This window comes from Lacerta agilis, chromosome 17 (genome assembly GCF_009819535.1).
Source record: "Lacerta agilis isolate rLacAgi1 chromosome 17, rLacAgi1.pri, whole genome shotgun sequence".
NCBI classification, from domain to species: Eukaryota; Metazoa; Chordata; class Lepidosauria; order Squamata; family Lacertidae; genus Lacerta; species Lacerta agilis.
Window position 1 is genome coordinate 27187460 of NC_046328.1, and position 14272 is coordinate 27201731.

General features: G+C 46.5%; 1 protein-coding gene across 1 annotated transcript; it reads right to left on the reverse strand.

Annotated features, from left to right (window-relative positions):
- Positions 1 to 730: 730 nt before the first annotated feature.
- On the reverse strand, positions 731 to 13978 carry CATSPER1 (cation channel sperm associated 1). The gene is made up of 13 exons (XM_033136208.1): positions 13651 to 13978; positions 11162 to 11356; positions 8683 to 9046; positions 8033 to 8146; positions 7388 to 7541; positions 6903 to 6994; positions 6378 to 6521; positions 6076 to 6139; positions 3606 to 3678; positions 3197 to 3254; positions 2503 to 2590; positions 1617 to 1731; positions 731 to 905 (listed from the first exon to the last, which is right to left on the reverse strand). The coding sequence occupies exons 1-13, from the start codon at positions 13903 to 13905 to the stop codon at positions 876 to 878; spliced, it is 1746 nt and encodes a 581-aa protein (XP_032992099.1). The 5' UTR covers positions 13906 to 13978; the 3' UTR covers positions 731 to 875.
- Between the last annotated feature and the right edge of the window lie 294 nt (positions 13979 to 14272).

Consider the following 14272-nt stretch of genomic DNA (forward strand, 5'->3'; position numbering starts at 1 on the left):
GTTTGCAAAGCAAACATTTCTCCAGCACTGTGGGAAGCACAAGTTAAATACAAGCTTCATCTTCACAGGGAACAATCAACATGTAAAAATAATATAGGATCACATTGAAAGTTAGCTGCAGGGGTGCAGTCCCAGATGAACATTTGTCTGTCTGTCTGTCTGTCTGTCTGTCTGTTTGTTGTTAAATTTGTGTCCCACCTTTTCTGTCAAGTGGTGCTCAAGGAAGCTGACAGTGAAATCAAGTAAAATACAAAATATCAAAAACAAGCAGGTTAAGCAAATCAATAAGCACAAAGTGGTAGCCAAATTGCAGCATGCACAATGGACATAACAGCCAGCTTGTGAAGCTAAAGACCTGACTGAATAAAAATGTTTTTGTCCATTGGTGAAAATTCATCATTTCACACCCACCATACATTTAGAACATCCCCAGCCCTCCAATAATCCTATGAACTGTAATATGTTAAGGGTGCTGAGAACTATAATTCTGTGAGGAGTAAACTTCACTTCCCATTACCCTCCCTTTTATGGGGGAAAAGGTACACCTGTTAAAGTGGTATAAAATATGATTTAAATATATGGTGTAAGTCTAACCTTAAAACATGCCTCCCTTGCTAAGGAGTTCCAGAGCTTGAGGAGCTTCCTACAATCCTCTGAGGGGCAAAGTCAAGCATTCAAAACAGATTCTGCAACTTATTTATGTCAAACCCAGTAAATATAGTTGTGCTCAACAGATAGATGAAAAGTCATTTAATAAACATAACATAATGTATAAAACAAGTGAGAAATCAATAAAACGTCAAGCTATGTTGACCCTTTAACTGAAGCCTCCAGGAGCAGGTGAAGTCTAGTTTGGGAACACCATGCAAACATCTTCATTTGGAAAGGTAATCATGTTCAGCTGTCTGTAAATGGAGATTAAAAAAAGGAGTCAGATCCTATGATTATTTATTACACTTTATCCCACTCATTCCAGCATGGTATAATGGTTAGGGTGTTGGACTAAGGTTTGAGAAACCAGGATTAAAATCCTCATTCAGGGCACTTGCTCAAAATTCAAAATGTGGCCACTGGTGAAAAAAATATCAGCAACATTTGGTCTATGCTCTCAGTGCAAGGGTGGGAAGTTGTTGCCCTTCAGATGTTGTTAGACTAACTCCCATCGTTCCCAATTCATTGGCCATGCTGGCTGGGGCTGATGGGAGCTGGAGTCCAGTAACATCTGGAGGGCCCACACATATCTCCCATCCCTGCCTTAGGAAATGGATACCGGTATATTTCATTCTCTCCAGCAGCACTGAACAATGAAGAGTACAAAGAGGTTAAGCTTAATCTCATTGAGCTCCTTTGAGGAAAGAAAGAGCATATCTTCATTGGAGATTAATTTCAGTGGACTCTCCTACCCGGTGCTTTTTGTCCTGGCGGCATGTGCCAGTACGCAGTACTGTCACCTTCTTCTTTTTTCAAATCAGAGCCTCGCACCTCCTTCCCGAAGCCTGGACAACTTCTGCCCGGCTTAGGGAGGGAGGGATGATACTCTGGCAGGGCCCAAGAGCCCTCTATTGTATGGTGAATACCGGCACCTTTTTTCTAGGGGGAAAAAGCACTGTTCCTACCTCAAAGAAAGTGTCTAAGATCTTGTCAGTGGTGGCCGCCTGAGACTGGAACTGCTGCTGGTTTGTCTCAATTGCTGTCATTAGTCGAAAATAGAAGTAGAGATATTCCCACTCTCTAGACAAAGAAGAAAAAATCATTGGGGGTACCAAAGAGCTTGGGACATAAGTACTGATAAGAGCATCTTCCCCAGTACAGTACCGGTATTAACTATTTCAAGCCCTAAGTATAATCAGTGGAGGAGGCCCTGTTAAAGCAAGCGCTGCCTGGCTGGTGCTCACTTGCGGCAGCGTCTTCTCACGTCTTCTCAAAGCCCATTCCCTACTTGTGGAATGCTCTTCCTGGTGAGATGTATCTGTCCACCTCATAATTAACATTTAGGAAGGGTGTTAAACTGTTACTTTTCACCCAGGCATTTCATAACTGAAAGATACCTTTCCTGGCAACATTGTAATTATTATTATTATACTGCTAAATTATTTTGTTCCGCTGCTTTTGGTTGTCTGAGGGGGAAGGTCTTCCTTATTACTACGGTGGTACCTCTAGTTACGAACTTAATTCATTCCGGAGGTCCCTTCTTAACCTGAAACTGTTCTTAACTAGAGGTGTGCTTTTGCTAATGGGGCCTCTTGCTGCCGCTGCACCGCCAGCACACGATTTCCGTTCTCATCCTGGGGCAAAGTTCTCAACTCGAGGTAACTCTTCCAGGTTAGCGGAGTTTGTAACCTGAAGCATTTGTAACCTGAGGGGTTTGTAAATCGAGGTACCACTGTACTGATATTTGTAAGCCTCTGTGGAACTCCGTTTTCTTCTCTTCCACTGAAGAGCAAGCTAAAAAAATGTTGCAAGTAGATACATTTTCATATATTGGCTGCTGTGCATCCTCACCTGTCCATCAACTCGAGGCTGCCATATTTTCCCATGACTGTTTTTCTGAATAATTCCTCCTCCTTTTCCTCTTTTGCTTGGGGCTTATCTGCAGTAGGGCATAAGGAGACTTGCCAGCATGCATAGCCTGGCTTCAATGTTAAGAATCACCTCCCTCCCTCTGAACTTGAGGTTGTAATCAGTGTTCGTCCAACTCAGAGTGTATCCATTGAAATGAATGGACATAACTAACTTAGGCTCGTTCATTTCAGGTTCAGTTGATGAGTGGGGGACACAAAGAAGCCTGCATTTTGCAAGCATTGGCTGCTTGAAGGGGAAGTCCCTTTTGGAGATGATGCCTTAAAAAAAAAAAGACCAGCTGCTTGCTTTGGTTATGCATGCCTGCTCACTCAGCCAAACTGAGCCAAACCCCGCCCAGGTTCACCAGCACAGCAAGGGCAGCTAATGTGATGTCAGCTGATTGACAAATAGGCATGGTCTGTGGGTGGGAAATGGCCTTGTGGTTCAAACTGGACCACCTGGTGGGCAAAAACACTCAAGGAGCAGGTGTGGCCTGCAGGGAAAGTCCAAGGGGCTGATAGAAATATTTGGAGGGCCACATTCGGGCCTGAGGTTCCTCACCCCTGCAATAAAGGTTCTAAGCTTGAGCCCAGTCTCAAACCCTGCTGCCCATGCCCCCAAACACTATTGTCACCTGCTACTTTGACAAAAGCATCCTCTGCCACACTGCTCTCCTTCAGTTCGACCCACTTCTGTCAATTGGAGAAAGAAATACAACTCAGTGACTGGCACGCTCATCCTGGCAGCCCCAGCCCCAGCTATTCCCTGTCAACCCCCAGTCTGCATGGGGGAGAGGGGGCGGCAGCTGCCCCCTCCCAAATCAAGTAACTAAGTAAATAAATCCTTAACTAAAAGTATAAATTGTAGAAAGATTTTGACAAATTTTTCTGAGCACTTGAGGTCAAAAGAAAGTAGTTTAAAACAACGGTTGTTGAGACATTTCATTCCGAATCTGCTAGACAGAGCCACAGAGGATGGTGACAGGTGGGTGTCCTACCCCACCCGTCATAAATCCGGGGTACACCAATGGGAGCTGTGCTGACCTTTTGCCTCTTGAGCTCTTGACGCTTCACCAAAGCCATCTGGAAGTTGTCAACCAGGACCGCAATCACCAGGCTGCAAGAGAAAGGGAGAGAGGGCAGCAACGGGGCTGTGACTGTTCTATATTCCACAACTTACCAATTGCTTCCTCAAAGAGAGATGGGAATGTACATAAAACCATCGCTTTCATAAAAACAAACAAACAAACCCAGAGGCCTTCCTTTTGGGTATTCTACCACTAGAAATTAAAAAGGAGATAAGATCACTATTTATGTATGCTATCACAGCAGCTAGAATTCTCGTGGCAAGGAAATGGAAGAACGAAACAGTACACAATCAGAGACTGGCAGATCCTCATGTTCTAACACTTACAACTAGCAAAATTGACAGGAGGAGTTAGAGGAGTATTGAATCAGAAAATTTTTGGAGAATGGAAAATATTCAAGGAATATATAGGATCGTATTGTAACAACCCGGCCATACTAGCAGAACTAGAGTGGTACTTGTAAATAAAATATATAATAAATATCTTCGGAGATAGATGGAATAGTACTAAAGATCAAAAACTGTGCAGAAAAAATAATGACAGTATGAAAAGTACATTGAGAACGATTGGAAGACTAGTTTTTCAGAAGTTTGTTTACTTATTTTTTTATTGAAGTGTTAACAAGGAAGATTTTTTTTATTATGTTAGTTAACTTTTTTCTTTTTCTTTTTTCCCCCTTTTCTTTTTATGTTGTTGAGATTGTGAATCTTTTTATATGTGTAATTTAAACCAATAAAGATTATTTAAAGGAAAAAAGGTTAAAACAATCACATATACAAAATCAATTAAAAATACATTGCATATATAGGAACGCTTTCAAATCCAATACAGAGCCTAACTGCATCTCAAGGCTTTAACGGCAATCGTTGCTATTCAGAGCCGGCCCACCCATGAGACTGGGTGAGGCAGTTGCTTCAGGCGGCAGTTGGAACAGGCAGCAAATCCAGCGCACCGCTTGCCTCCTCCCTCTTCTGCTGTTCTCGTGCTGCCGCTGCCGCTGCCACTGCCACTGCCACTGCCACTGCCACTGCCACTGCCTCCTCTTCCTCTACTGCCACCTGCTCCTCTCTGGCCTCCTTTTACTCCTCCACTGCCTTCAGGGCACCAGGACTTCCCTGGGCGGGCTGCTTCCAGTCGCCTCAGGCGGTAGAGGAGGCGGTGGCAGGGGGAGCAACATTTTCTGCTGTGCCTTAAGCAGCAAAAATGTCCTGGGCTGGCCCAGTTGTTATTTAGTCTTTTCTTGGGTGTCTCAGGGTTTCAAGAGCGCTTATCGCTGCGTTTAGTTTATCTCAAACTTTTTACTTTCGCTTTAAGCTTTTACCTTGCTGTGCTTTTTGGAATCCACCCCACACAGTTCCCGTTCTGGTGTGATCAGTCAGAGCTCAATGTACAGGTGAAACTCGAAAAATTAGAATATTGTGGAAAAGTCCATTTATGTAAGCAATTGTTTTCATTAGCTACTGGAGTTTAATATATGAGATAGACTCACGACATGCAAAGCGAAATGTGTCAAGGCTTTATTTGTTATAATTGTGATGATTATGGTGTACAGCTGATGAAAACCCCAAAGTTGCAATTGTTAATTTGGGGTTCTCATCAGCTGTATGCCATAATCATCACAATTATAACAAATAAAGGCTTGACATATCTCGCTTTGCATCATGTCATGAGTCTATCTCATATATTAGTTTCACCTTTTAAGTTGAATTACTGAAAGAAATGAACCTTTCCACGATATTCTAATTTTTTGAGTTTCACCTGTATTTAGTAAACAGCTAATCCCATTAAGAGTGTCTGGCTAAGACCAAAGAACCCCATGTTCAAAGGTGCTCAGTTGTGAAGCTCGCCAGGAGTATGGCAGATTTCCCTGCCCAGTTTGGTAAACTTATCAACCCAATGGTCTCAAAGCAGGTGTCAGGAGGACAGCTCAGGCACCCAAATCCCATCCCCCCCGAAACCAGACGCAAGGTCGTATCCAAGCAGATCCTCCTCCACTGTCTCAGGCAGGACTAAATCTGCCACAGCAGGGGCACCAGATCCTGGGGGCGGGCGTGCCCTTTTGGGGCTCCCCCCAATATTTTTGGGGTGGAGGCCGGGCCTCCCCCAGTGTCCAAGAAATGAAGAGGCGAAGGACGGAGCAGAATGTGGTGAGGCTACAGTGGCTCACATGCAGAGAACTGCCCCCTTGCAAGCTGACATCTCTGTGCCAGGGAGAACCTTGGGCCGGTCCTGATAATGTAAGGTTAAAATTCCGCGGGGGGGTGGTGGTGGTGGTGGTGGGCGGGCAGTGAACAATGTAGGCTACCTTGAGCACCTTGGAGGAAAAGCATGATATAAATGTAATAAATCAACGAACCATCCCTTGACTTCCCATCCAAGGTCCTCTCCAGTAAGTCAAAAACCTGAGGAACCTATACAGTACTTACTTGAGAAGGAAGAAGTACTCCACAAGGATGTAGATAATCAGGAAGATGATGATGTACCAGGAACCTGGAAAGGAATATACATGGGGCCTGTGAGTGATAAAGCTGCCTGGGGTGGGTTTTTCAGGAAATCTCCATGTTTAACATATCGGCATGGATTCCCCACCACCACCACCAAAATTCCCGTCTTGCTCTTCAATCTTGACACGAGGTTGGTTGTATTTTTTTTTTTAACTGATTGTGCTAAAAATTGCGCTAAGTTCTATGCACCCCCCCCCCGCCTGACAAGCATCCTCTTCCCTCACCTGCAGCTTGACAGGTAAGGTAGATGAGGGACCAGTCATCCAAAGTGAAGAGCTGGAAAAGTGTGAAGATGGTGTTGAAGAGGTCTCCGAAGTGTTTTTCGTCAGCTTCCTGGAACATGTCACGCAGCACCACGGAAGACATGACTGACAGGTGGAAGGCGGGGCTAAGGAACGAAATAAGCAGCCTTGGAAATGCAGGATCGCGGGAGAACGCCATCCCTTTGCTCTTCCAAGGATTTGTAATTAACCTGTGGAATTCACTCGTCATAGGATGACATGACAGAAATCAGTGACAGTAACATTTTGGGGAACGGAAGGAGGCAGATCTCAGTGTTGCCCTTGTTAGAACTCAGCAGGGAGGAGGAGGATGGGGACAAAACTAGAATTACGGTAATGGCCTCTGTCTACCATTGGCTCTGGCGCCACCTATCGCTGGCCTCCCTGCCTTCTGCCCTACCAGTCCCAATGGGCACCAGCTGCACCTGGATTCTTCCCTCTCCATTCTGCTCTTTCCCGGGAGGATACAGAGGAAAGAGAACATGAGGAGAATAATGGCTCCGATGGACTGGCAGGAAAGCATAAAAGTGCTTGTGACTTCCTGGAGGTTCTCCATCACCCTGCGTGCAAAAGCAAACAAAGAAACTGAGAGTTAGGTAGGGTTGTAAGGTCAGTCGCTGTCAATCCTTCTGCCCCGCACCCCACCTTCTAAAACCTGGGAAGTTGCTACGGATAATAATAATAATAATAATTTATTATTTATACCCCGCCCATCTGGCTGGGCTTCCCCAGCCACTCTGGGCAGCTTCCAACAAAATAAGATGACCCATTTATTGAGCAAATTACAGTTCCAAATATTCTTTGTGGACAGTGATAGAAGAATGCTTTCAAGGTATTGGACGGGAGGGTCCTGGTATGTGCTAGAAGCCCTCTTGCGAAATATTGACCATCTGGAGGCGCCAAGGAGCTCTTCTATTCCCCTCCCCCCCCAGGCTCGAAATTTTGGCGCTAACCGGAGTGTGAGCAGGAAGCGGATGGCACGGATAGCACGGACGGCCTTGCAGATTTTGAGGACCCGGAAGAGTGTGAGTGTGTTGCTGCGGTTGCCCGTTCTGATGAGCAAGGGAAGCAGAAAATCCAGCACCGTCATGCACATAATGAAGAAATCTGGTGAGGAAAAGAAGAGGAAACATAGAAATTAAGGCAGACCCACATGAAACGGTGCTTCAGACTGTCAGCTGAGCTGGGAAGTGTAGCATGAAAGCAACGTTAAGCTTATACAACTAGTATAACATTATGGGCATTCTAGAGAAAACAACAACACATAGCTGATTCCCACCCTGAATCTTGTGCTTGCTTAGTACCAACCTCTTCATCATTTGAGAAGGGTCTGCTGTTAGTTCTGCACACGTTGCTATTCTCAGGCAGTCTGCTAATTAAATAGTTTGCCCTGGAATCCCTTGGTATCAGCCAGGGCTTTTTCTCTCAGCTTGAACTTGCCGAAACTCAGTTCCGGGGCCTCTCTGGTGGGTGCCATTGCCATAATAAGAGAACAAGGGAGGCGTCCATGGTGGGTTCCGGCGCCTCTTTTTCTAGAAACATAGCACTGGCATCAGCACCTGTTCATACCCCCTCGACCACACTGCAAAAAGACCCACCAATGTCATTCCACGGGTCGTGGAAATAGTCACAGCCCAACGCAATGAGCTTGAGGATGGCCTCTAACACGTAGACAGAAAGGAAGGCAGGATCCATGGCAGCAAAGAACCATTCTGTTGCAAGAGAGGAGAGAAAGAGAGAACCGTTGTGAGAAAGCCACTCTCCTCCATGATGAAAGCTGTTGTGATCTGTGGAGATGCCCACCACTGAAGACGGTGGATAGCCTAAGCGGGGGAGTGGGGGCATTAGTCCCTGGTTGAATCTCCACAGGAGATAAAGGTGTGGGTACAGGACCACAGATAATGCCCCTAAAAGCAAGGCCAAACTCCAAAGTGGTCTCAGCAAGGTTCTGAAGCAACTGGCTGGTTTCTATGGGGGATAGGTAGTCACTGACTAGTGTTGCTTCCTGAAAGGGTCAGTGCCTTATTCTGCAGATATAAGGCCCTTGGGTCAATATGACTTCCAACTGTGGGGATCTCTCCTGAGGGCCAGCCTTCAGAGTCTGGGAGCAGAAGTTCTCCTTGGGGCAGGACTGAAGCCCCTGGCCTTATTGAAACCAGAGCATGCTCTGGCTACTACCCAGCATTCAGAAGAAGTCTACGGAGCAGGATTATTTATGAGGAAAGAAACGCCTCTCCTGAGGGCTGACCTCCCCGAATTTCGACCACCGCAAACGTTTGAGCCACCAGCAATAAGGTGTTGAGGGCAACCACCGAGCAGATTATGAAGTCAAAGATGAAAGACTGAGTCAAGTCGTAGATGATCTTCCGCAGCAAGACGAGGTGTGGGTGGATCTTCTGCCAGGCATACACCACCATCTCTTTCAGAGTCATTCTTCTGTGCTTCCTTTTGCGATGATGGCGGGTGGGCTTTGCTAGAGTTAGAGAGGGAGGAAGAATCGTTTGAGGGTGAGGGCAGAGGAGGCAGCCATTCCCCTCACCCAGTTTCTCAGACCGCATGAGGTTGTCGCCTGCAACAAGGGCCTGGATAGTTGAGTTGGATAGAGCGTGGTGCTGACAATGCCAAGGTTGCAGGTTTGATCCTTGTATGCAACAGCGGCATATTCCTGCATTGCAGAGGGTTGGACTAGATGATCCTCAGGGTCCCTTCCGACTCTACACTTCTATGATTCTATGATTCCAAGGGATGTTGGAGAATCCAGAAGAGAAAGGGAATGGGGGTGAGATTTGCTATGTTTGCTTATTCATCCCTTGCCCAGAACAGAAATTATCCAGTCAGTATTATTGGTAATGGAATAATGTAATGATAATGAGATTGATTTTGTAATTACATGATGTAAGTGTTCACCATAGCAAGCAGTGATATGGATAATGCAGTTTTTGTCAGGAGCCAAACTGCAGTGTAACAGAATCATAGAATTGTAGAGTTGGAGGGTCATTTAATCCAACCCCCTGCAATGCAGGAATCTCTCTGCCCAACATGGGGCTTGAACCCACAACCCTGAGATCAAGAGTTTCATGCTGTATCAACTGAGCTTTCCCGCTGAATGTGACGAATTGTGGGTGGGACAGAAATAAATCCCTTCTTACATACCTCCCCCTACAGCACCCATGTTGGGGACTAAGTCCCACAGTTCCAAGTAATCATTTCTGAATTTGGCTGAGCTCCTCCTCCTCCAGAGGAGACCATGTTAAGTACAGTGATTTAATTTACTGTAATTGGGAATGCTTTAATGCATGAATGTGTGTTTAATTCTGGAATGTTTTCCCGTAGCTCTCGTGTGATTGGTTAATTCTGTTCACATGGGAGGCATCTTATTACATTCTCCATTTTGTTTTTTGTGTGAGTGACTTGACTGTAATGGCTGCATCTCCATGAACGCTGAAGAAAAGAGAGAACTCTCTAAAATGCAACACACCCTCCAACATTTCTCTGACGAAAATAGGGACATTCCTATTATTATTATACCCCACCCATCTGCCTGGGTTGCCCCAACCACTCTAGGCAGCTTCCAACACATATAAAAACATAATAAAACATTGAACAGTAAAAACCTTCCCTATGCAGGGCTGCCTTCTGATGTCTTTTAAAGGTTGCATAGTTACTTATCTTATTGGTTTGGGGGTTATATAACTCCATACCCTCCAACATTTCTCCAGTGAAAATAGGGACGTCCCAGGATCAAATTTGAAACCGGGACAGCTTCTGTAAATCCAGGGCTGTCCCTGGAAAATAGGGACACTTGGAGGATCTCATATGCAATAGAGGAGAAGAGTGCTAATGTTTCTCTGAATGTATGTGACAAAAAAGAAGTACAGAATCTGATGTTCTCCCAAAGAAGCAGTAAAGAGAAGTCTGCTGGAAAGAGAAAGTGGAAGCCTCTTGGAAGGAGCTGCATGGGTTAGCTGGGCAATGTACAGAAGGCTGAGTGCAAGGCCTGGAAAGACAGAAAGACGAGTTAGTTTGAATGTTTACGGAATAACCTTCAACTACCGTATTTACTCAAATCTAATGTTCACCTTTTTTGGCCAAATTATGTTTTGAATACTAAGGTGCGCATTAGATTCAATGGCACATTTACATTCACCAGCAAATACATACATACATACATACATACATACATACATACATACATACACACACATTTGGTTTCAAGGTTCTGGAAACTGAGGTGCACGTTAGACTCGAATAAATACGGTAAGGGGGGGGGGACAAGTCCCATGCTTGGATAAGCATGTGAACGTAAATATATTCTTCTTTAGCTACGTGTTCTGCAAGTGAAAGCTTCGAATATTTTAACCTTGTTTTAATTTCAATAAAAGAGTCCGTATTGCACAAGATTTGGCTTCCTAGCGGCAATTTAGCTACTCTTCCAACAGACCAATCTCCATGTAAACTTCCCCTCTGACAGTCTTGCCAGGGTTTTAGGGAGCTAAGGATCTGGGGCCCTGACTAGAAAAGGCTCCCCACTCCTGACAGAGACAGCCCTGGGCTCGATGGCCAGGTTCAGTATAAAGCACATGGCCATCTAAAAATGGCCCGGGGGTGGGTGGGAAGGTCCACTGCACCTATGTAAAGCCAAACTGCACCCCTGGAATCACCCCCTCACTTTTGACTCTCGTCCCTCCATGTGCAGATTTGTCACTTCTCCTCGACCTGCTGCTCACATTGCTGAATCTCCTCCGGTGGTGTCTAGACCCTCCCAAGGCGTGCGACACGGAGCTGACGGCCAGGACCGTGGAAGGATCTGGGTGGGGTGAGGGTAAGTACCCAGGCCCAAGGCCGGAATAGGGAGTCCCAGGCACTCCGGCGCCTGCACCCTGGGCTTGGCCCTGCTCCTGGGTCGGCAACAATTTCTCCATCTGAGGCATAGAGGACATGGCGGGCACGGTGAGGTACCGGTAATCCATGGTGGCGGATTGAAGGAGCCCTCACGGCTCAGACGCGCCTGCCTAGAAATGTCCTCCCAGTCTGCTTCTCCAGTCTGGGCTGTGGCGAACCTGGAACACGGAAGGCCCCAGGCTTCCGAACGGGGAGCCTTGGCAGCTCTTTGTGATGCCATTGTGAGGCAAGGCAAAGGATGCCAAGGCAGTCAGAGGTGGCGGTGTTAGCAGACAGCCTATGGAGCCTAAGGCCCAGGCCACAGATCTCCTGCCCCGCTCCACATTTTATTTTTAGCTTTTTTTCCAGCTGACCTTTTCTACGTCCAAACAGGTACCATGTAAGAAACCATAACTAATAACAGAAAAGCAAACCAATCCCCCTGCAAAAAGTGTTTTGATTTTCTTCCAAAAACTGGTTGACAACACAGTACCATACTCATAATCAGGGGTCCCCAAACTAAGGCCCAGGGGCTGGATGCTGCCCAATCGCCTTCTAAATCCGGCCCACGGACGGTCCGAGAATCAGCATGTTTTTATATGAGTAGAATGTGTCCTTTTATTTAAAATGCATCTCTGGCTTATTTGTGGGGCCTGCCTGGTGTTTTTACATGAGTAGAATGTATGCTTTTTTAAAAAAAAATGCATTTCTGGGTTATTTGTGGGGCATAGGAATTTGTTCATTTTTTCCCCCTTCAAAATATAGTCCGGACCCCCCACAAGGTCTGAGGGACAGTGGAGTGGCCCCGTGCTGAAAAAGTTTGCTGACCCCTGCTCATAATCCTCCAACATGCTGGAGACCCAAATCGGACACTCCTTTTTTTTTTTTGGACCCAAATTCTCACACGTGCGTGTGAACACAAGACCAAAAGACACTCGTTTTTTGGTCTTGTGAAAACTGGGGCCCTGAAGCAGAGGCGCCGCCAACTCGTAGGGGCCCAGGTCCCTTTGTGCCCCCCACCCACCTAATAAAAGCCTCGTTTGGACTTCATTTTGCAAGGAATTTGTAACAGGGTTGCTGGAGGGCAAGAGAGCTGGGATTGGGCACAAACCTCCAACGTTGTTTCTTGCAGCCCTTGAGATTGGAGTAAGTCTTAGAGCTCTGCTAGGAGAAGAGAGGAAGCGGCTCCTGGCTCCTTATCATTTATTATAATTAAACCTGGAGTGCTTAATTCAGATGACTTGGAGAGTAAAGCTCCCCACCTATGATTATTGTTGTTGTTGTTGTCGTTGTCAGTGTTTGATTTTTTTAGAGAGGGAAAGGTGTCGGTACACACAATGATGTTGTTACAGTAAGTGCCACACTTTTAACATTGGGGGGGGGGGAGAGGTGCCGATACTGTGTACCCTTGAGTATCCTCAGAAAAAAAGGAATGGTTGTTGTTGTTGTTGTTGTTAATCCACCCTTTACCCCAAGGTTCCAGGGCAGGTTATAATTAAAACGCAATATTTAAAAGCAACTTAGGTTGAACTCTTCTGTGAACTGCCCTGAGACCTCCGGGTATAGGGCGGTTTATAAATACAAATAATAATAATAGTAATAACAATAATAATACGGTAATAATAATAATAATAATAATAGTCACAGAAATAAGGCAGGTTCTAAAAATATGCTCAAGCAGGCAAATGCATAATTTTGCAGCCAGCCGCTGTTGCTTTGGTGCGAGCGGGAAGGCACCCAGATGCCTACAAACTTGGGCTTGTGGAGAGCTGGGTTCAAGTCCTTTTTTAGCTTTAAGAATTCAGAGTAGCCCTGGACCAGTCAAGGTTTCTGAGACCAGTCAACCTCACAGAGCTGTTTTGGGGTGGGAAAGTGCGGTGTGAAGGGGAATAACCCTTCATCAGCACTAGGTACATCTATTGCTAAGATTGGGCGCAGGGTTTATCTGCCCCCCCAATATGTTTATTCAAGTTGGCACCACTGCTTCAAAGCGTGGCATTGCCTAGCATCATAGGGATGCCAGGTGACTGACAGGTGGTTCCTCCAGCTGGCATGCCAGGGTTTGGGGAGCTAAGGATCTGGGGCCCTGACTAGAAAAGGCTCCCCACTCCTGGTGCAGACAGCCCTGGGCTCCATGTCCGGTGGTCCGATTCAGTATAAAGCAAATCCTAGAAAAAGCAGCAGTGCTGGCTCACCCCATTTTGAAGGAAGTTAAGTGATAATATACATGGCCGTCTAAAAATGGGTCGGGTGGGGAGGCCCGCCGCACTAACGTTAAGTGTAAATGCACCCCTGGAGTCACCCCCTCACTTTTGGCTCTCGATCCTGTGTGTACAGTTTTGGATCCTTGCCTCGACCGCCTGCTGCTCTTGCTGCTGTATCTCCTGGACCCTCTCATGAAGGGCGACATGGAGCTGACGGCCAGGACCATGGAAGGCTCTGGGTGGGGTGAGGGTAAATTCCCAGGCCCAAGGCCAGAAAAGGCAGTCCCAGGCACTCCGGCGCCTGCACCCTGGCCTTGGCCCTGCTCCGGCATCATTTTCTCCATCTGAGGCACAGAGGACATGGCGGGCACGGTGAGGTAATTCATGGTGGCGGATTGAAGGAGCCCTCACGGCTCAGACGCGCCTGCCTAGAAATGTCCTCCCAGTCTGCTTCTCCTGTCTGGGCTGTGGCGAACCTGGAACACGGAAGGCCCCAGGCTTCCGAACGGGGAGCCTTGGCAGCTCTTTGTGATGCCATCGTGAGCCAAGGCAAAGGATGTCAAGGCAGTCAGAGGTGGTGGTGTTAGCAGACAGCCTATGGAGCCTAAGGACCAGGCCACAGATCTCCTGCCCCGCTCCACATTTTATTTTTACCTTTTTTCCAAACTAACCATGTAGGAATCATAACCAATAACAGAAAAGCAAACCAATCCCTCTACAAGAAGGCGGGGGAAGTTTCAGAAACTGGTTGCC